Source organism: Pseudophryne corroboree, chromosome 4 (assembly GCF_028390025.1).
Source record: "Pseudophryne corroboree isolate aPseCor3 chromosome 4, aPseCor3.hap2, whole genome shotgun sequence".
In the NCBI taxonomy this organism is placed as follows: Eukaryota; Metazoa; Chordata; class Amphibia; order Anura; family Myobatrachidae; genus Pseudophryne; species Pseudophryne corroboree.
The window spans coordinates 648,033,131-648,054,379 of record NC_086447.1 but is presented as its reverse complement, the minus strand read 5'-3'; the positions used below and the strand labels follow the sequence as shown (position 1 = coordinate 648,054,379).

At 46.7% G+C, this 21,249-nt stretch overlaps 1 protein-coding gene across 4 annotated transcripts in view; it reads right to left on the bottom strand.

Moving 5' to 3' along the window:
- PHF10 (PHD finger protein 10) overlaps window positions 1–21,249 on the bottom strand; it is a 368,645-nt gene that overhangs the window by 186,349 nt on the left and 161,047 nt on the right. For 2 of the 4 annotated variants that reach the window (XM_063917745.1, XM_063917746.1), the window contains exons 6-7: window positions 8,320–8,373; window positions 8,076–8,228 (exon numbers count right to left, since the gene is read on the bottom strand). In XM_063917745.1, coding sequence (XP_063773815.1) covers window positions 8,076–8,228; window positions 8,320–8,373 — 207 coding nt within the window. The remainder of the gene's footprint in view (window positions 1–8,075; window positions 8,229–8,319; window positions 8,374–21,249) is intronic. The other 2 variants (XM_063917747.1, XM_063917748.1) reach the window with 1 other exon arrangement.

Below are 21,249 nucleotides of genomic sequence, written 5' to 3'. Positions count from 1 at the left end.
GGCACAAAAAGTAAAGCTTTAGGATCAGGTGGTGTGCACTGGCTCCTCCCCCTATGACCCTCCTCCAAGCCAGTTAGGTACTGTGCCCGGACGAGCGTACACAATAAGGGAGGAATTATGAATCCCGGGTAAGACTCATACCAGCCACACCAATCACACCGTACAACTTGTGATCTAAACCCAGTTAACAGTATGATAACAGCGGAGCCTCTGAAAAGATGGCTCACAACAATAATAACCCGATTTTTGTAACTATGTACAAGTATTGCAGATAATCCGCACTTGGGATGGGCGCCCAGCATCCACTACGGACTCCGAGAAATAGAATTATCGGTAAGTAAATTCTTATTTTCTCTATCGTCCTAGTGGATGCTGGGGTTCCTGAAAGGACCATGGGGATTATACCAAAGCTCCCAAACGGGCGGGAGAGTGCAGATGACTCTGCAGCACCGAATGAGAGAACTCCAGGTCCTCTTTTGCCAGGATATCAAATTTGTAGAATTTTACAAACGTGTTCTCCCCTGACCACGTAGCTGCTCGGCAGAGTTGTAATGCCGAGACCTCTCGGGCAGCCGCCCAAGATGAGCCCACCTTCCTTGTGGAATGGGCCTTAACCGATTTAGACTGTGGCAGGCCTGCCTCAGAATGTGCAAGTTGAATTGTGTTACAAATCCAACGAGCAATCGCCTGCTTAGAAGCAGGCGCACCCAACTTGTTGGGTGCATACAGTATAAACAGCGAGTCAGATTTTCTGACTCCAGCTGTCCTGGAACATATTTTCAGGGCCCTGACAACTCCTAGCAACTTGGAGTCCTCCAAGTCCCTAGTAGGTGCAAGGCACCACAATAAGCTGGTTCAGGTGAAACACTGACACCACCTTAGGGAGAGAACTGGGGACGAGTCCGCAGCTCTGCCCTGTCCGAATGGACAAACAGATATGGGCTTTTTTGAGAAAAAACCACCAATTTGACACTCGCCTGGTCCAGGCCAGGGCCAAGAGCATGGTCACTTTTTATGTGAGATGCTTCAAATCCACATATTTGACTGGTTTTAAACCAATGTGATTTGAGGAATCCCAGAACTACGTTGAGATCCCACAGTGCCACTGGAGGCACAAAAAAGGGGTTTGTATATGCAATACTCCCTTGACAAACTTCTGGACTTCAGGAACTGAAGCCAATTCTTTCTGGAAGAAAATTTACAGGGCCGAATTTGAACCTTAATGGACCCCAATTTGAGGCCCATAGACACTCCTGTTTGCAGGAAATGCAGGAAACGACCGAGTTGAAATTTCTTTGTGGGGCCTTCCTGGCCTCACACCACGCAACATATTTTCGCCACACGTGGTGATAATGTTGTGCGGTCACCTCCTTTCTGGCTTTGACCAGGGTAGGAATGACCTCTTCCGGAATGCCTTTTTTCCCTTAGGATCCGGCTTTCCATCGCCATGCCGACAAACGCAGCTGCGGTAAGTCTTGGAACAGACATGGTACTTGCTGAAGCAAGTCCCTTCTTAGCGGCAGAGGCCATAAGACCTCTGTAAGCATCTCTTGAAGTTCCGGGTACCAAGTCCTTCTTGGCCAATCCGGAGCCATGAGTATAGTTCTTACTCCTCTACGTCTTATAATTCTCAGCACCTTAGGTATGAGAAGCAGAGGAGGGAACACATACACCGACTGGTACACCCACGGTGTTACCAGAACGTCCACATCTATTGCCTGAGGGTCTCTTGACCTGGCGCAATACCTGTCCCGTTTTTTGTTCAGACGGGACGCCATCATGTCCACCTTTGGTATTTCCCAACGGTTTACAATCATGTGGAAAAAACTTCTCAATGAAGTTTCCACTCTCCCGGGTGGAGGTCGTGCTGAGGAAGTCTGCTTCCCAGTTTCCATTCCCGGGATGAAAAACTGCTGACAGTGTTATCACATGATTTTCCGCCCAGCGAAAAGTCCTTGCAGTTTCTGCCATTGCCCTCCTGCTTCTTGTGTCGCCCTGTCTGTTTACGTGGGCGACTGCCGTGATGTTTTTCCCACTGGATCAATACCGGCTGACCTTGAAGCAGAGGTCTTGCTAAGCTTAGAGCATTATAAATTTACCCTTAGCTCCAGTATATTTATGTGGAGAAAAGTCTCCATACTTGATCACACTCCCTGGAAATTTTTTCCTTGTGTGACTGCTCCCCAGCCTCTCAGGCTGGGCTCCGTGGTTACCAGCATCCAATCCTGAATGCCGAATCTGCTGCCCTCTAGAAGATGAGCACTCTATAACCACCACAGGAGAGACACCCTTGTCCTTGGATATTGGGTTATCCGCTGATGCATCTGAAGATGCGATCCGGACCATTTGTCCAGCAGATCCCACTGAAAAGTTCTTACGTGAAATCTGCCGAATGGAATTGCTTCGTAGGAAGCCACCATTTTTACCAGGACCCTTGTGCAATGATGCACTGTTTTTAGGAGGTTCCTGACTTGCTCGGATAACTCCCTGGCTTTCTCTTCCGGGAGAAACACCTTTTTCTGGACTGTGTCCAGAATCATCCCTAGGCACAGCAGACGTGTCGTCGGGATCAGCTGCGATTTTGGAATATTTAGAATCCACCCGTGCTGATTGTAGCAGTATCCGAGATAGTGCTACTCCGACCTCCAACTGTTCCCTGGACTATGCCCCTATCAGGAGATCGTCCAAGTAAGGGATAATTAAGACGCCTTTTCTTCGAAGAAGAATCATCAATTCGGCCATTACCTTGGTAAAGACCCCAGGGTGCCGTGGACAATCCAAACGGCAGCGTCTGAAACTGATAGTGACAGTTCTGCACCACGAACCTGAGGTACCCTTAGTGAGAAGGGCAAATTTGGGACATAGAGGTAAGCATCCCTGATGTCCCGGGACACTATATAGTCCCCTTATTCCTGGTTCGTTATCACTGCTCTGAGTGACTTCATCTTAATTTGAACCTTTGTAAGTGTTCAAAAACAAATTTTTAGAATAAGTCTCACCTAGCCTTCTGGCTTCAGTACCACAATATAGTGTGGAATAATACCCCTTTTCTGTAGTAGGAGGGGTAATTTAATTATCACCTGCTGGGAATACAGCTTGTGAATTTTTTCCCATACTACCTCCTTGTCGGAGGGAGACTTGGTAAAGCAGACTTCAGGAGCCTGCGAAGGGGAAACGTCTCGACATTCCCATCTGTACCCCCGGGATACTACTTGTAGGATCCAGGGGTCCTGTACGGTCTCAGCGCCATGCTGAGAACTTGTCAGACGCGGTGGAACGCTTCTGTTCCTGGGAATGGGCTGCCTGCTGCAGTCTTCTTCCCTTTCCTCTATCCCTGGGCAGATATGATCTTATAGGGACGAGAGGACTGAGGCTGAAAAGACGGTGTCTTTTTCTGCAGAGATGTGACTTAGGGTAAAAAACGGTGGATTTTCCAGCAGTTGCCGTGATCACCAGGTCCGATGGACCGACCCCAAACAAGTCCTCTTCCTGTATACGGCCATACTGTGCCGTTTGGAATCTGCATCACCTGACCACTGTCGTGTCCATAACATCTTCTGGCAGTTATGGACATCGCGTTTATTCATGATGCCAGAGTGCAAATATCCCTCTGTGCATCTCGCATATATAGAAATGCTCTATAGTCAATAAAATACTGTCCCTGTCAAGGGTATCAATATTTTTAGTCAGGGAATCCGACCAAGCCACCCTAGCTCTGCACATCCAGGCTGAGGCGATCGCTGGCCGCAGTATAACACCAGTATGTGTGTATATACTTTTTATTATATTTTCCAGCCTTGTCAGCTGGTCCTTGAGGACGGCCCTATCTATAGACGGTACCGCCACTTGTTTTGATAAGCGTGTGAGCGCCTTATCCACCTTAAAGGGTGTTTCCCAACGCGCCCTAACTTCTGGCGGGAAAGGGTATACCGCCCATAATTTTCTATCGGGGGGAACCCACGCATCATCACACACTTTATTTAATTTATCTGATTCAGGAAAAACTATGGTAGTTTTTTCACATCCCACATAATACCCTCTTTTGTGGTACTTGTAGTATCAGAAATACGTAACACCTCCTTCATTGCCTTTAACGTGTGGCCCTAATAAGGAATACGTTTGTTTATTCACCGTCGACACTGGATTCAGTGTCCCTGTCTGTGTCTGTGTCGACCGACTAAAGTAAACGGGCGTTTTAAAACCCTTGACGGTGTTTTTGAGACGTCTGGACCGTACTAATTGTTTGTCGGCCGTCTCATGTCGTCAACCGACCTTGCAGCGTGTTGACATTATCACGTAATTTCCTAAATAAGCCATCCATTCCGGTGTCGACTCCCTAGAGAGTGACACCACCATTACAGGCAATTGCTCCGCCTCCTCACCAACATCGTCCTCCTACCTGTCGACACACACGTACCGACACACAGCACACACACAGGGAATGCTCCGATAGAGGACAGGACCCACTAGCCCTTTGGAGAGACAGAGGGAGAGTTTGCCAGCACACACCAAAAACGCTATAATTATATAGGGACAACCTTATATAAGTGTTTTCCCTTATAGCATCTTAATATATATATAAGCATATCGCCAAATTAGTGCCCCCCCTCTCTGTTTTAACCCTGTTTCTGTAGTGCAGTGCAGGGGAGAGCCTGGGAGCCTTCCCTCCAGCCTTTCTGTGAGGGAAAATGGCGCTGTGTGCTGAGGAGATAGGCCCCGCCCCTTTTTCGGCGGTCTCGTCTCCCGCTCTTAACGGATTCTGGCAGGGGTTAAATATCTCCATATAGCCTCCGGAGGCTATATGTGAGGTATTTTTAGCCAAAATAGGTATTCATTTGCCTCCCAGGGCGCCCCCCTCCCAGCGCCCTGCACCCTCAGTGACTGCCGTGTGAAGTGTGCTGAGAGGAAAATGGCGCACAGCTGCAGTGCTGTGCGCTACCTTTAGAAGACTGAGGAGTCTTCTGCCGCCGATTCTGGACCTCTTCTTACTTCAGCATCTGCAAGGGGGCCGGCGGCAAGGCTCCGGTGACCATCCAGGCTGTACCTGTGATCGTCCCTCTGGAGCTGATGTCCAGTAGCCAAGAAGCCAATCCATCCTGCACGCAGGTGAGTTCACTTCTTCTCCCCTAAGTCCCTCGTTGCAGTGATCCTGTTGCCAGCAGGACTCACTGTAAAATAAAAAACCTAAGCTAAACTTTCCTAAGCAGCTCTTTAGGAGAGCCACCTAGATTGCACCCTTCTCGGCCGGGCACAAAAATCTAACTGGCTTGGAGGAGGGTCATAGGGGGAGGAGCCAGTGCACACCACCTGATCCTAAAGCTTTACTTTTTGTGCCCTGTCTCCTGCGGAGCCGCTATTCCCCATGGTCCTTTCAGGAACCCCAGCATCCACTAGGACGATAGAGAAAATGGGACTGGCTGCCGCAATGTGTAAAAAATGGGGACTGGCTGCCGCAATGTGTAAAATGGGGTCCTGGCTGCCGCAATGTGTAAAATGGGGCTGGCTGCCGCAATGTGTAAAATGGGGCTGGCTGCCGCAATGTGTAAAATGGGGCTGGCTGCCGCAATGTGTAAAATGGGGCTGGCTGCCGCAATGTGTAAAAAGGGTCTATCTGCCGCAATGTGTAAAAAGGGTCTATCTGCCGCAATGTGTGAATAGGGGGACTGGCTGCCGTAATGTGTAAAAAGGGGGACTGGCTGCCGCAATGTGTATAAAGGGGGACACCGTCTGCCGTAATGTGTAAAAACTGGGACGCTGTCTGCTGTAATTGTAAAAAAGGGACGCTGTCTGCCGCAATGTGTAAAAAGAAGGACCGGCTGCCGCAATGTGTTAAAAGGGAGACTGGCTGCTGTAATGTGTAAAAAGGGGGACTGGCTGCCGCAATGTGTAAAAAGGGTCTATCTGCCACAATGTGTAAAAAGGGGGCCTGGCTGCCGCAATGTGTAAGAAAGGACCCTGGCTGCCGCAATGTGTAAAAAGGGGGACTGGCTGCCGCAATGTGTAAAAAGGGGGACACTGTCTGCTGTAATGTATAAAAGGGGCTCTACCTGGTGTAGTGGCGCTACTGTGCAGCGTAATTTGAATAAAGTAGACTACTGTGCACCGTAGTATGAATTGCTATTATTTTGTGGCCACGCCCCTTCCCCGTGAAGCCACGCCCCTAGAATTTTTGTTGCGCGCCTGCGGCGCGCACTGCCCCTATCTTACATGGGGGGGGGGGGCGCGCCACTGTCGTTTCTTGCACACAGCGCTAAAATGCCTAGTTACGGCACTGTTGTAATGTCACAAATGCTAGTGCTCTCCAAAAGAAGCAAAAACGGTCAGCAGGTAAATGGGCTTCCATAATCACAATCAGTTTATTTGTAGGACTAATTACACATGCTAGCCAGTCAGGGCTTTGAGATAACAGTCACCCCTGCTAGTACACAGAGCTCTACGTGTTGACTTAAAGATAATTTTGTAAAAGTGTAATTTAATCCATCTTTCCTCTGCCCAGATGTCTAAAAACAGAATGGTCACAAATGTATATTCAGATAGCAATGATCCCTTTGAGGAGACACTAGTACAGTAAGCACAGCTGGTTTACCAAACTCCCTTTGCAGGCATTTACAATTCTTTGGAAAATTGGCAAATTGCACCTTGACACTACTCGACAGAGGGCCTGATTCAGAGTTGTATGCAAACCTGATTTTTTTCACAGTTAAGTGATAATCGGCCGTCTGTGCATGAAGTTAGGTTACACTGCGCATGTGCCGCAATAATCTTTCAACAGCAGGTTCGCAGAAAGGATTTATTCACAAAGTGATCGACAGGCAAGGGGTGTTTGGGGGAGGTAACAGGAGTGGAAGCAAAAACCCAGGCGTGTAGTGAACATTTTCGGGCAGTGTTTCTGCCTGCGACTGCAATTCTAAATGCAGCTGTAATGGCTCAGACATCTTACTTCCTGCGACCATGCTGCGCAACCATAGGGCTACTCGATAATAGATTAATCTGCGACGGACGTGGTATGCAGCCACTGGAATCCGCGACATTTTCCCATTTCCACACAGTCGATGCGTACAAAGACGCAGCTGCAAATGCATTAGTGTGCATCTCTGACTCAGACCCAGAGATCATTCACTTCTACTTGAACAGTACATTCATCTTCAAGAAAGCATAATGGACAGGACACAAAACAACATTCTACGGTAGGCCTGGCCAAGCTGTGGCTCTCCAGCTGTTGTGAAACTACAGATCCCAGCATGCCCTGCCACAGTTTTAGCATTCCCTAGTAGCACAATTGTGGCAGGGTATGCTGAAACTTGTAGTTTCACAACAGCTGGAGAGCCACAGGTTGGCCAGGCCTGTTCTAGGGCATAAAAGATGTGAGAATGCAACATTCTACACTGGCAACTTAAAGATTAATTCCTTGCAAAACAGTTACAACATGCATGGAAACAAAAAATGGTGATAGTTTATGTCCTTTTCTACCAAATGTTTATAAAGGCAATACAAAAGCTTATTCATAAAGACATGAAACCATTGTTAGATGGGTTTGTTATGTCATCATATTTGTAGAAAATAAACTTTGGCCAATTTTTGACCACTAGTTTATTATTCTTCCTCTGTGTGAGCAAAGCTGAAAAGACAGCTCCTCAGTCAAACCGTAGATCACAGTGGATCTCTTGGAAAACATATATTTTTGTCATTGGGCAATCACCAATGCATTTCAAAAGGTTACACACTAACCCATGCAATGTGTGTTTACCAGAACAGAAAAACTTCTCCTAATGTTCTCATTATTAAGAGACTATGGGGGTATTCAATTTTTATTTTTTAGTGAAAAAGCATTGGCGAAAATACCTTAAAAAGCGTGCAAAAACTGGCCTCAATTGAATAAGCAGGGGGCCGAATTCAATAACACAACATTACCAGAGCTAACTGATAATAATAATAACTCCCTATTACAGAAATTGCTGACGGGCACATTTTTAAAGTCTTTATAAATTCCTTCCACAATTCAACACAATTGGCAAAAATCATCATCAGTTACACGTGACGCATTATGCAATGTATCACAAAATGTAATGACTTACATGTGTTTGTAAATCAAAATACGCTCTTCTCTCTTCCATTCTCTCACGATTTAAATTACTATTAAACTCGGCAGCTTTCTTGGCAGCTTTTTTAATATACTCGGGGACTTTGCTTGCCTCCACCTTTTGCGTGTTCTGCTGCTGCTGCTGTTGCTGAAAAACAGGAGTATTATCGTTAGATATCTAATCACATTCACACAATCTAAAATTAAATAAAGAGGAATTTGCAGTAAAACTTGTTTACTTTCCCTGTTTCATCCTGATCACATACTTCATTCTGAATCTCTTCAGTAGTAATCTGTTACGGAAAAATATTGGTATAAAAACAGTTTGAGCTGCGGTTCTTCAAATAGCCACTAAATGTATTCCTTAAACTCATTTTGACCATAACATAAAATATACATTTTGAAATGTCGTGTAAAACTGAAGACAGTTTAACTGTTGAATGTGTTTAATTGGAAAGTCCAAAGCCAAGCTGTTTATGGCGAGTCACATGATACTGTTTTAGTGCCTAAAAATGATTTCCCCTTTGTGTGTTTTGCAATGTTATTGTGCTCCACTAATTAATAAACTAATGTGGAATTATATCATTTTTCAATACTAATGTCTAGATATCGTTAAACGCTCATTTGTACACAACAGCAAAACAAAAAACAAAAACATACATTTCTAAGTTCATCATTGTGTTGCAAAGCTGGTACATCAAATGGTACCAAGAAAAATGAAGCATGTTTAATTTTAACAAAACACACAAATCTAAATCTTCCCCCAAATTTACAAGCATAACTATAAACATCCTATTACTAAAGCCCTCACTGTTTGGTATATGCTAGTGGTTCCAAACTGGTTGCCGCAGGGCACTTCCAGGGTACTACGGGTTGGTTGTCCAGTACCAAGTAAAATGATTTTTGGTTAATGTGATTGGTAGCCACTAACACTGGTTTTGCCTATCATAAAACATTGGACAAAGAGAAGCACAAGTTACTTAATTTAATAATCTATGAAAGGTTTAAAAAAACAAAAAAATGTTGTGGTGAGGCACACCATTGATCGTTTAACAACCCGTTTTGTGTTCAAAGCCCCCAAATCGTGTGTCCATAGGTGCCGGAGGGATTGAAGGAAAATCGTGGCTGAAGTCTGTTCGGATGCTGGTCGTCCTGGTGTATGGCCAGCATTAGTCTACATTTACTTTCTCCCCTTTTCACGCACAGTCTAACCCTACCTCTTATCTTATCCCCTTCAGGTTACTTAATTTGTTCTTACTTGTTTGCCTTTAAAATTATACATACCTGTTTCTGTACACTGGCCCTCATTCCGAGTTGATCGCTCGCTAGCTGCTTTTAGCAGCAGTGCACACGCTAAGCCGCTGCCCTCTGGGAGTGTATCTTAGCAGAAGTGCGAACGTAAGAGTAGCAGAACTGCTACTAAAAAATGTCATTCCGTTTCTGAGTAGCTCCAGACCTACTCCTATCTTGCGATCACTGCAGTCTGTTTAGTTCCTGGTTTGACGTCACAAACACGCCCTGCGTTCGGCCAGCCACTCCCCCGTTTCTCCAGCCACTCCTGCGTTTTTGCCTGGCATGCCTGCGTTTTTTTAGCACACTGAAAACGCTGTGCTGCCGCCCAGAAACACCCACTTCATGTCAATCATACTACGAACACTCGAGCGAATCCAAAACGTCGCTCGAGCTTGGGTAAATCTGCAAACCATTGTGCATACCATGCGCAAAAATGCAGTTTTTTCACCTGATCGCTGCGCTGTGAAAAACGGCTGCGAGCGATCAACTCGGAATAAGGGCCACTGTGTCTAGACATGACATTTCATTGTCCAATGATGCATTTTCTTCTATTGTTTGACTACAATTTAATCTTTGTGTGTTGTACTGCTGCTGTTGTTGGCTTTCTGCATGCATTACAGTATATATGAGATTTTCTCAAAAAAATAGTCTGCATTAAAAAAAAAAAAAAAAAAACCAGATCACTGGACCCAGGTTGTTCTTTTTTTGGACTCTTCTACACTGAGCCATGACCCACGTTAATCCGGCAATAACCCGTGTTAAAAGCTTGATGTAAAAGGGGTATTCGTAAGATGCCCATTGTTCACGCGGATGATCCGATGCTTCGGAGGTAGCACAGTGGCTCAGAGAAGCTGGCAAGAGGCATCTATTTACACAAAACCCCTTCTGCGGCATTAGCATATTATTTACAAAGCAACTGCATACAAGGACGCATTGGCTGTGTAGTAGCATACACCTCCCAGCCAGGACCACTTAAACACTTGTCATATACACTTTTACTAAAAGAGTATTTCTTATACGGAATCAGTGACTTGGAACATGATACAGACCTTAACATAAATTTTACTTTACATCCTCTGCTTATGAGAAAATAGAATAAATTAAAAAAAGGCAGCAATTTCGTTAACTCTTCTCTATGAATGTATTTTTAGTAAGATCAGCAGTAATGGTGATATCTTTACATAACACATTACATACTAAGGGCGGTATCCTATTAGCCCCAATGCAGCTTCGGGCGATCAAAACAGCCAGATATCACAATGTATGACCGATTGTTATTACAGCAGTATCCAATTACTAGCATTTTTGATCGTCTGAAACAGGACCCACGATCACAAGAAAACATGTCCCATGTGTTATCGCAGGTCCAGCTGCCCATTATCGTGGATTATGCTTCAGATTCCTGAGGCACACGAAGCATAATCCCCGATAAGTGCCGGCATCGGGAGAAAAGGATGTCGGCATATAGGCCAATAGGATAGCCCTCGGCTGTACTATTAGCAACGGTAAAAGTACTGCTGTTAATAGGATACTGCCCTAACCATACCACTAAAAAAAGAGACACATTTTACATAGTAGTAACTATCTAAATGATAGTTTTATTGTTTCACAGTCTCACTAACTGTAACAGACAAAAAAAATAGGATTTTAAATACCTACCGGTAAATCCTTTTCTCGTAGTCCATAAGGGATATTGGGGACACACTAGTACGATGGCGTATAGATGGGGTCCAAAGGAGCCAGTGCACTTTATATTTCTTCCACTGGGTGTGCTGGCTCCTCCCCTCTATGACCCCTCCAACAGGCAGTTATAGGTAAAACAGTGCCCGAAGGAGAAATGACATACTTGAGAGAAGGAACATAACAAAAATAAGTGTGGTGAGATTTACACACCAGCATACCATAACCTAACCAGCCAGCAACGGCTGTCAACATAACAGCAACAGCTGAACAGGTAACACAGAACCGAGAACCTGCAGAAAAGTCACCGCATAGAGGCGGGCGCCCAATATCCCTTATGGACTACGAGAAAAGGATTTACCAGTAGGTATTTAAATATACGTTTCTCCTATGTCCACAGGTTTCCACAGGATAACAATGGGATATGATGGAGCGACAGCGGATTGGCACCAAACGATCACACGCTTTCATTCCTCCCAGGGACAACAGGGACAGGATTTTTACTCCAACCTATTTTTGGTTCAGAAGCCAAATGGGTCATTCCGGCCAATTCTCATTCTCAAAATGTTGAACAAATACATTTGGGTACCACGGTTCAACATGGAGACATTACGCTCCATAGTTTTGGCCATGGAACCAGGGGATTATATGGTATCTCTGGATATACAGGATGCTTACCTGCATGTTCCTATAGCATTGTCTCATCAGTGTTACCTCAGGTTCGCCATCCTCCAGCAACATTTTCAGTTCCAGGCCTTATCCTTTGGGTTAGCCACAGCCCCGAGAGTATTTACCAAGATTATGGTGGTTATGGCATATTATCTCCGCAAGCAGGGGATAAGAATTTTTACGTACCTTGATGATTTTTTAATCCTGGCACAGTTGCAGGAATTGCTCTTGGGCCATCTCCAACAGACAATTTGTCTACAGAAGCACGGATGGCTCATAAATTGGGCAAAGTCATCTCTGATTCCGTCACGACGGATGATTCACTTGGGGGCTGTATTGGATTCAAGTATGCAGAAAATATTTTTACCTCGGAACAAGATATCCAAGGTGCAGTTAATGACTCGGGAGTTGTTACACAGTCAAACAATATCAATTCACGCAGCAATGCGAGTGATGGGTTTGATGGTGTCAACATTCGACATGGTGGAATATGCACAATTCCACTCAAGACCTCTGCAGCGTCTGATTCTGGACAGATGTAATGGATTACATCAGATAATAAAGAAACAGACGATGGTACTTCCAAGTAAAGGTAACAAGGTCATTAGCCTGGTGGCTTCAGACATCCCATCTAGACAAGAGGAGACCCTTTTGGATATCAGATTGGGAGGTCCTGACAACAGATGCCAGTCTTCAGGGCTGGGGAGCAGTGTCCGGAAAATTATGGTTCCAAGGACAGTGGACCACAGAGGAAAGTTGCCTGCCAATAAACCTGATGGAACTTCGGGCCATATACATGGCACCGATTCAGGCAAAGGACACTCTGCAAGGAAAACCAGTCCAGATCCGCTCGGACAATGCAACGGCAGTAGCGTACCTCAACCATCAGGGAGGAACTCGCAGCCAAAAAGCAATGAAGGAGGTAAGTCACATACTAAAGTGGGCAGAACTCCATCTCCCAGCATTGTCCTCAGTGTTCGTCCCGGGAATCCTAAACTGGGAAGCGGACTCTCTCAGTCGACACACCATTCAAGCAAGTGAATGGGCTCTACACCCGGAAGTACTTCAGACTCTAGTAGACAAGTGGGGGTTGCCAGAGGTAGATCTCACGGCGTCCCGTCTGAACAACAAAGTACCAGCATACGGGTCAAGAACAAAGGATCCCGGAGCCATCCTTGTGGACACAATGTCAGTGTAATGGGGCTTTCATCTGGCATATCTGTTTCCTCCGATCTCCCGGTTACCCAGGGTGGTGAGGAAAATAAAGCAATCAAAAAGGTGCCATAATTCTAATAGCTCCGGCTTGGCCCAGAAGGCATTGGTACATAGATCTGCAGTGGATGTCGATGGATGCTCCAATTCTGCTCCCTCAACGTCCAGATCTACTGATGCAGGGTCCTTGTTATCACAAGCATTTGGATCAACTGTCTTTGACGGCATGGCTATTGAAACCTCTATCCTGAAGTCAAGAGGTTTCTCACAACAGGTAATTCAAACTATGCTAAGAGCAAGGAAACCCTCCTCCGCTCGCATTTATCACCGAATATGGCAAGCCTATATTAATTGGTGCAGTGAAAGAAGTATGGACCCAAAATCTTTCAGAGTATCCAGAGTCTTAGAGTTCCTTCAGGCAGGAATTGATAAGGGTTTGAAGGTGGCCTCCTTGAGAGTACAAGTATCAGCATTGACTGTATGGTTCCAAAAGAAAATTGCCAATTTACAGGATGTGCGTACTTTTTTCCAGGGAATGCTGCGCATTCAACCACCTTTTGTTCCTCCTGCAGTGCCTTGGGATTTAAGTCTGGTTCCCAAAGCTCTTCAAGTTGCTCCGTTTGAACCACTTAATAAAGTGGATCTTAAATGGTTGACAGCTAAAGTTCTCTTTCTACTGACTATGGCATCAGCTAGAAGAGTATCAGATTTGGGAGCGCTGTCATGTAAATCTCCTTTTCTGATTTTTTATCCAGATAAGCAGTTCTCAGAACTAGGTCTGGTTATCTTCCTAAGGTGGTATCTAAGTTTCACCTTAACAAAGTAATTGTAGTTCCCGTCTTTTCAGGTATCGGGACTTTCTGCGGGAGAAGCGTAGCTGGACGTAGTCCGTGCATTAAGAATCTACGTGGATCGTACCAGTGCCATCAGAAAGACAGATTCTCTCTTCATTCTCTACAGATTTTACAAGAGGGGATGGCCTGCTACTAAACAGACGCTGGCAAGATGGCTTCGAATGACGATTTCAGAAGCATATTCTCAAGCAGATCTCCCTGTTCCGGCTAATGTCTCTGCTCACTCTACACGTAAGGTAGGTCCTTCATGGGCAGCACAACATGGTGCTTCAGCAGAACAGATATGTAAGGCAGCCACATGGTCTTCCATTAACACATTCATTAGACATTATGCCTTGGATACTTTTGCCTCTCATGACGCTGAATTCGGGCGTAAGATTCTCCTGTCCAATCAGGAGCGTCCCCACCACTAAAAATTGCTTTGGGAAATCCCATCGTTATCCTGCGGATAACCTGCGGACCCTGCCGGAGAAATATACGTTATGGTAAGAACTTACCGTTGATAACGGTATTTCTCCTATGTCCACAGGTTTCCATAGGAATCCCACCCGGACGCACCTGATTTGAGGATCTTTATACTCACTAAACGCTTCCCTCTTGCATGGAATGCGGTGTCCGTTATTCCCCTTCTAAGTGGAACCGATGCCTTACCGTCTCTCTCCGTGCTCCGGCCACAGCCTGGTAACGTCTGCTGGGCCTGCTAGTTACATCAGACACAGACGCCCGCCGAGACAGCACTTGTACCGTGGGTAAGCGTTGTTGTGACCCGGCGGAGAGTTGTTGGAGCAACTCTTTCCAATATACGTATAAGATGCTGTTAGGAACGATCACTCAAAAACGTAGTAAGACTATAAAAATAAAATAAGAAAGCTTAGGGCTGCCAAACACTGCAGCCCTGTGACCATGGTCTGGCTCCTCCCGCACCAAACAAAAAACTGATGTGCCTGAGCCAGTGGGCGGGGATATATGGACGGGCCAGTTGTATCCTGGGAGGAATGAAAGCTTGGATCGTTTGGTGCCAATCCACTGTTGCTCCATCATATCCCATTGTTATCCTGTGGATAACCTGTGGACCCTGCCGTAGAAAATCCTATTTTCTCTAGCATCCATAAGGGAAATTGTGGACACAGTACGATGGGGATGTCCCAAAGCTTCCAGAACGGGCGGAGACATCTGCAGCACCGTCTACCCAAACTAAGTATCCTCTTTGGCCAGGGTATAAAGTTTGTAGAACTTCACAAAGATGTTCTTTCCCACCAGGTAGCGGCACGGCATAGTTGTAGGGCCGAAACTCCACAGGCAGCCACTAGGGTTGCCACCTCATACCTTTAAACCTGGAGACCTATGAATAATACAGGTTCTGTGGCTGATTAAAACCAGGTGGAATACAGGCTTGAATTTAATCAGCCACAAAACCTGTGCAAATCACAGGTCTCCAGGATTAAAGGGATGATATGGCAACCCTAGCAGCCGCCCAGGAAGAGCACACTGATCTTGTAGAGTGGGCCTTCAGAGACTTAGGAATAGGTAAGGCTGCCGACACATAGGTCTGTTGGATAGTAAGTCGAATCAAACGAGTAATGGACTGCTTTGAAGCAGGGCAACCCTTTTTCTGCGCATTACAGAGCACGAACAAGGAATCAGTCTTTTGGATCCAAGACATCCTCTTGACATAGATTTTTAAGGCTCGCACTGCCTCCAATGCCTCCGGAGGGGCAGAAGTGTCAGAACTGGACAGAATCACAATAGGTTGATTCAAGTGAAGGAACTGCTGTCTAGTCCTGAGCTCCACTCTGTCCTCGTAAAAGACAAAGTATGGACTTTTACACGATAAGGCCCCCAATTCCAAGACACGTCTAGCAGAAGCCAGGGCCAGGAACATCACCGTCTTCCACATGAGGTACTTGTCTTCCACAGTCATCAGAGGTTCAAACCAGGAGGACTGCAAAAAACGTAACACCAAAATCCAAATCCCAAGACGCCGTAGGCGGCACAAACAGAGGTTGCATGTGAAGCACCCCTTGCAAGAAGGTCTGAACTTCTGGCAATAGAGCCAACTTCTTCTGGAAGAAGACAGAAAGAGCCGAAACCTGGACCTTAATGGATCCCAGACTTAAGCCTTTATCCAATCAAGTTTGCAGGGAATGAAGGAATCTTTCGACGTGGAAGTCTGCAGATGTGTCTCCTGGTGCGAGGAACGCACATATCCATCTCCGTCAGTTATGATGATAGTGTTTCGACGACACAGGTTTTCTGGCTTGCACCATAGTGGCAATGACCTTTTTGAAAAGCCCTTTGAGCTAGGATGTTCCGCTCAACCTCCATACCGTCAAACGAAGTCGCCATAAGTCTGGGTAGATGAACAGTCCTTGCTGAAAAAGATCCCTTCTTAGTGGTAGAGGCCAAGGATCTTCTATGGACATGTCCAGGAGAGCCTCGTATCACGCTCTTCGGGGGCCAATCAAGATTGCCTGATCCTCTTGAGCACCTTTGGGATCAATGGAATCGGAGGAAATAGGCAGACAAGCTAGTAAGGCCAAGGCGATGTCAGCGCAACCACCGCACTCGCCGAGGGTCTCTGGTCCGCGCGCAATGGCAGTGAAGCTTCTTATTGAGGCGAGACGCCATCATGTCGATCTGTGGGCATCCCCACCAGTCGATGATTTGTTGAAACACCCGAGGGTGGAGTCCCCATTCTTCCAGGTGGAGATCATGGCAACTCAGGAAGTCCACTTTCCAGTTGTCCACTCTCGGAATGAAGATTGCGGACAGTGCTCTTGCATTTGTTTCCACCCACCCAGAGGAGTATCCTTGACAATTCTCGCATGCAGACCCTGCTTTTTGTCCCTCCTTGTCGATTAATGTACGCCAAAGCCGTGGTGTTGGCCGACTGAACCTGGATTGCCAAATTCCAGAGCAGAGGGGAGGATGAATCAGAGCACTGTGGATAGCCCGAAGTTCAAGGATGTTGATCGGAAGTAGGGCCTCTTGGGCAGACCACCTGCCCTGGAACTGTGCCCCCTGGGAGACAGTTCCCCATCCTCTAAGACTCGCATCCGTCGGGAGGAGGGCCCAATCCGGAATCCCGAAGTGTCGACCTTCCAGTAGATTGGAAGACTGTAGCTACCACAGGAGAGAAATCCTGGCTGGGGTGACAGTAGAATCATCCGGAGTATCTAGAGATGGGAACAGGACTATTTGTTCAGGATGTCCAATTGGAAGGGTCTGGCATCTTTCCCAACAAAGTTAAGCAAAGATGAATGGATATTCCAGCAGGTCGGAGAACCATGTGAACCATTTCCTGGAGCGTTCTCGCTTTGTCCTCTGGGAGGAATACTCATTGTGTTACAGTATCCAGTAGCATACCCAGAAACAGGAGCTGCTGAGACGGGTTCAAGTGGGACTTCTGGAGAGTTAGAATCCACATGTGGTGGGACAGAAGTTGTATCGTGCGATCTATATGGAGCAGGAGAAGCTCCCAGGAATTCGCTTTTATCAGGAGATCATCCAGGTAAGGGACAACGCTGACCCCCTGGCCTCGGAGTTGAAACAGCATTTCTCTCATCACCTTCACGAACACCCTCGGAGTAGTAGACAGGCCGAAGGGCAACGCCTGGAACTGGTAGTGATCGTTCAGCAGGGCGAACCTCAGATAGGCCTGATGAGGAGGCCAAATCTGGATATGGAGGTAGGCATCTTTGATATCCAGGGATACCAGGAATTTCTGTGGTTCCAGGCCTGCGATCACCACTCTTAAAGATTCCATCTTGAATTTGAAAAACCTTCAGGTAAGGATTCAAGGACTTAAGATTCAAAATGGGTCTCCCAGACCCATCTGGTTTTGGAACTACGAATAGGCTGGAGTAGAAACCTTGTCCCTGTTGATGCAGGGGCACTGGAATAATGACCTGGGACTGGGCCAACTTTGTGATGGCCAGTAGCAGCGTAACATGCATATTTTCCAAAGCTGGCAAGCTTGATTTAAAAAATCGTTGGGGAGGAGCACCATCGAACTCCAGCTTGTAATCGTGAGAGATGAGGTCTCTTACCCAGACATCCTGGCAGGAACCTTCCCAGATGTGGCTGAAGCGACGTAACCGAGCTCCCACCACGAGATCCTCTCGGGGTGGGCGGGCACAGTCATGCTAAAGCTTTTGCGGAAGCTGTACTGGTGCTTTGTTCTTGAGAGCCGGCAACGGCTGGTTTCTTAGGCTTACCTCTGGTGCCTCTAGCTGCATTGGAGTTACCCCTGGTCCTAGATCGAAATCTGGTGGACCAAAAGGATTGGGTAGACAGTCCCGGATAGGTACGTCTAGCAGGGGGAGCCCCAGAGGGAAGAAATGTGGATTTTCCAGTAGTAGCCTTAGAAATCCATGCGTCCAATTCACCTTCGAAGAGCCATTCACTTGTAAAGGGAAGAGATTCCACATTGCGTTTGGAGTCAGCGTCTGCAATCCACTGACGCAACCATATTGCTCTGTGTGCAGATACAGCCATAGCAGTGGTCCTAGCATTAACATTGCCAATCTCTTTTAGTGAGTCACAGAGGACTCTAGCAGTGTCCTGAATGTGTTTGAGGAAAGCAACTGTAGTAACCAGAGTCATATCCCCCAAGAGACCCTCCTGAATTTGAGTAGCCCAGGAATGAATTGCATGTGTCATCCAGCAACCTGCAATGACTGGTCTTTGAGATACACCCGCAGCAGTGTAGATAGATTTCAGTGTGGCCTCAATTTTTGCTATCCCCCGGGTCCTTTACTGTAAAGGATCCTGGGGCAGGGAGTACTGCCTTCTTGGAAAGGTGAGAGACAAAGACATCTACAGCTGGAGATTCTTCCCAGAACTTTCTGCCTTCAGGCGGAAAGGAGAAGGTATGCAAAAATCGTTTTGACACCTGATATTTTTGATCAAGAGTTTTCCAGGCTAATTTAAACAAATCATCTAATTCCTTGGAATCAGGAAAAGTGACTGTTTGTCTTGTGGGAGGAAAAATGACTGCAAATTTGTAGCGTCCTCCAGGGGGAGCTTTAGCACATCCCTTATAGCCAAAATGAGGGGTTCAATACCCTGTGCCAGGTTGGAGTCCCCACTTATAGGGTCCACATCATCCTGTATATCATCATCAGTATCTGATAGGAGTGCAGGTAAAGCACGCTTATGTGCACCTGTAGAAGACCGTGGGGGATAATCAGCCCTGGAAGCTAGACTTGCCACTGCTTGTTGCAGTTCTTGTGTTTTATTGGCATTAGCAGTTAATTGAGATGACATAGCAGACATCATATTTTTGATAGCCCCCAGCCAGGAGGGCTCGTGACTCTCCGCCACATTGTCAGCATTTTGTGATGACAGACTACACAGCTCACATGATAAGGAGCCAAATGAGGGAGGGGAGAATCTGGCATTACATACACTGCATAAATTTGTTTCACCATTATGGAGTAACACACAATAACACATACAACACAGACTGAGTTACAAACAAGCCTGTCCTATTGCATGTGAGAGGAGACAAATAGTAAGAGGACACCAGCAGCACACCACCACTGCAGAGCCCCAGTGAGGCTGTCATCGTTTTTATATAGACATATCAGTTAAACTGTTTCTAACTAGGATTCCCCTAGAGGAATATTGTGCACAAACAGTGGCTCTCCCCCTACTCAAACACCATGTACCAGTGATCCAGCGTGTGACAGACCGGAGGAGCTGTGTGTGGCTGCTGCTGCTGCTTATGCAGAGGAAGGCGCCAAAATGCAGCTGAGCCCGCTCTGATATAGCTGCGCCGCCCGTTATAGCGCCGGAGCTTCTGTTACATATTTATACTGGCTATGTGTCCTAAATGCGCTGAAGTGTCATATAAATGTTAAGTATAGCTAGTGTCACGCAGGGGCTACAGCGGGCCCCCCTCCCCCCAAGAGGGATCTGTATGCCTCACCCGCGCTTTTGCAGCACCATGATCCAGGGGACCCCCTAGCGGTGTGTACTCGCCACCGACGATCACCTTCAGGCAGCGTTAGGGGTGTGCGGCATGCTGCGACTGCGACAGCTAAGGCGCAGTACCCCGCTGAACAAACAGCCCCTCAGGACGGTGGTCCTGCAGCAGGGAAGCGGCTCGGCACCTCACGAGGCCGGTGACCATCCCCTCCCTAACTTCCACGGCCCAGGTATGCTGTCGCCCAAACAGCATACCGAAAATAATGAAGTCTTTCTAGAGTTCCACAGAATGCATCCTCTCCTAAGGGCACTTTTTTCTAAACTGCCTGTGGGAGGGGGCATAGAGGGGAGGAGCCAGCACACCCAGTGGAAGAAATTTTAAGTGCACAGGCTCCTTTGGACCCCGTCTATACCCCATCGTACTGTGTCCCCAATATCCCTTATGGATGCTAGAGAAATAGGATTTTAAATTACCTACCGGTAAATCCTTTTCTCGTAGTCCGTAGGGGATACTGGGAATCCGTTTAGTACCATGGGGGTATAGACTGGTCCACAAAGAGCCATGGGCACTTTGATAGTGTGCGCTGGCTCCTCCCTCTTTGCCCCTCCTACCAGACTCAGATTAGGAAACTGTGCGAGAGGAGACGGACATACTTTCAGAGAAGGATATAGAAAAAGGAAAGTGGTGAGATTACGAACCAGCACACACAGAACAAGAAGAAAGCCATGCTAACCAAACTTGAAAACATGAACAGCAACAGCTGAACCAAGCAACAGTAGTTAAACAAGTAACCGTGCAGGAAGAACGAAGCACTGGGCGTGCACCTTGTATCCCCTACGGACTACGAGAAAAGGATTTACCGGTAGGTAATTAAAGTCTTATTTTCTCTTGCGTCCTAGGGGATACTGGGAATCCATTTAGTACCGTGTGGAGGTACCAAAGCTTCCAAACCGGGTGGGAGAGTGCCGAGGTTCCTGCAAAACTGATTGACCAAACTGAAGGTCCTCAGAGGCCAAAGTATCGAACTTGTAATACTTAGCAAATGTGTACAAACCTGACCAAGTAGCTGATCGGCAGAGCTGTAAAGCAGAGACACCCCGGGCAGCCACCCAAGAAGAACCCACCGACCTAAAAGAGTGGGCCTGTACAGATTCTGGAACCAGCAAGTCTGCTGTGGAATAAGCATGCTGGATAGTGAGCCTGATCCAGAGTGCAACTGTCTGCTTTGAAGCAGGACACCCAATTTTATTGGGATCAGAGAAAACGAACAGCGAGTCCGATTTCCGATGACTTGCTATTCTCTTTACATACATCTTCAGAGCCCTCACAACATCCAAAGACTTTGAATTAACAGAGGTGTCCGTAACAACCGGAAGCACAATAGGTTGGTTGATGTGAAATGCGGACGCGTTCTGAGTTCAGCTCTATCCTCATGGAAAATTAAGTAAGGGCTCTTATGAGACAACGCCCCCAACTCCGACACACGTCTTGCTGAAGCCAAGGCCAATAGTGTGACGGTCTTCCACGTA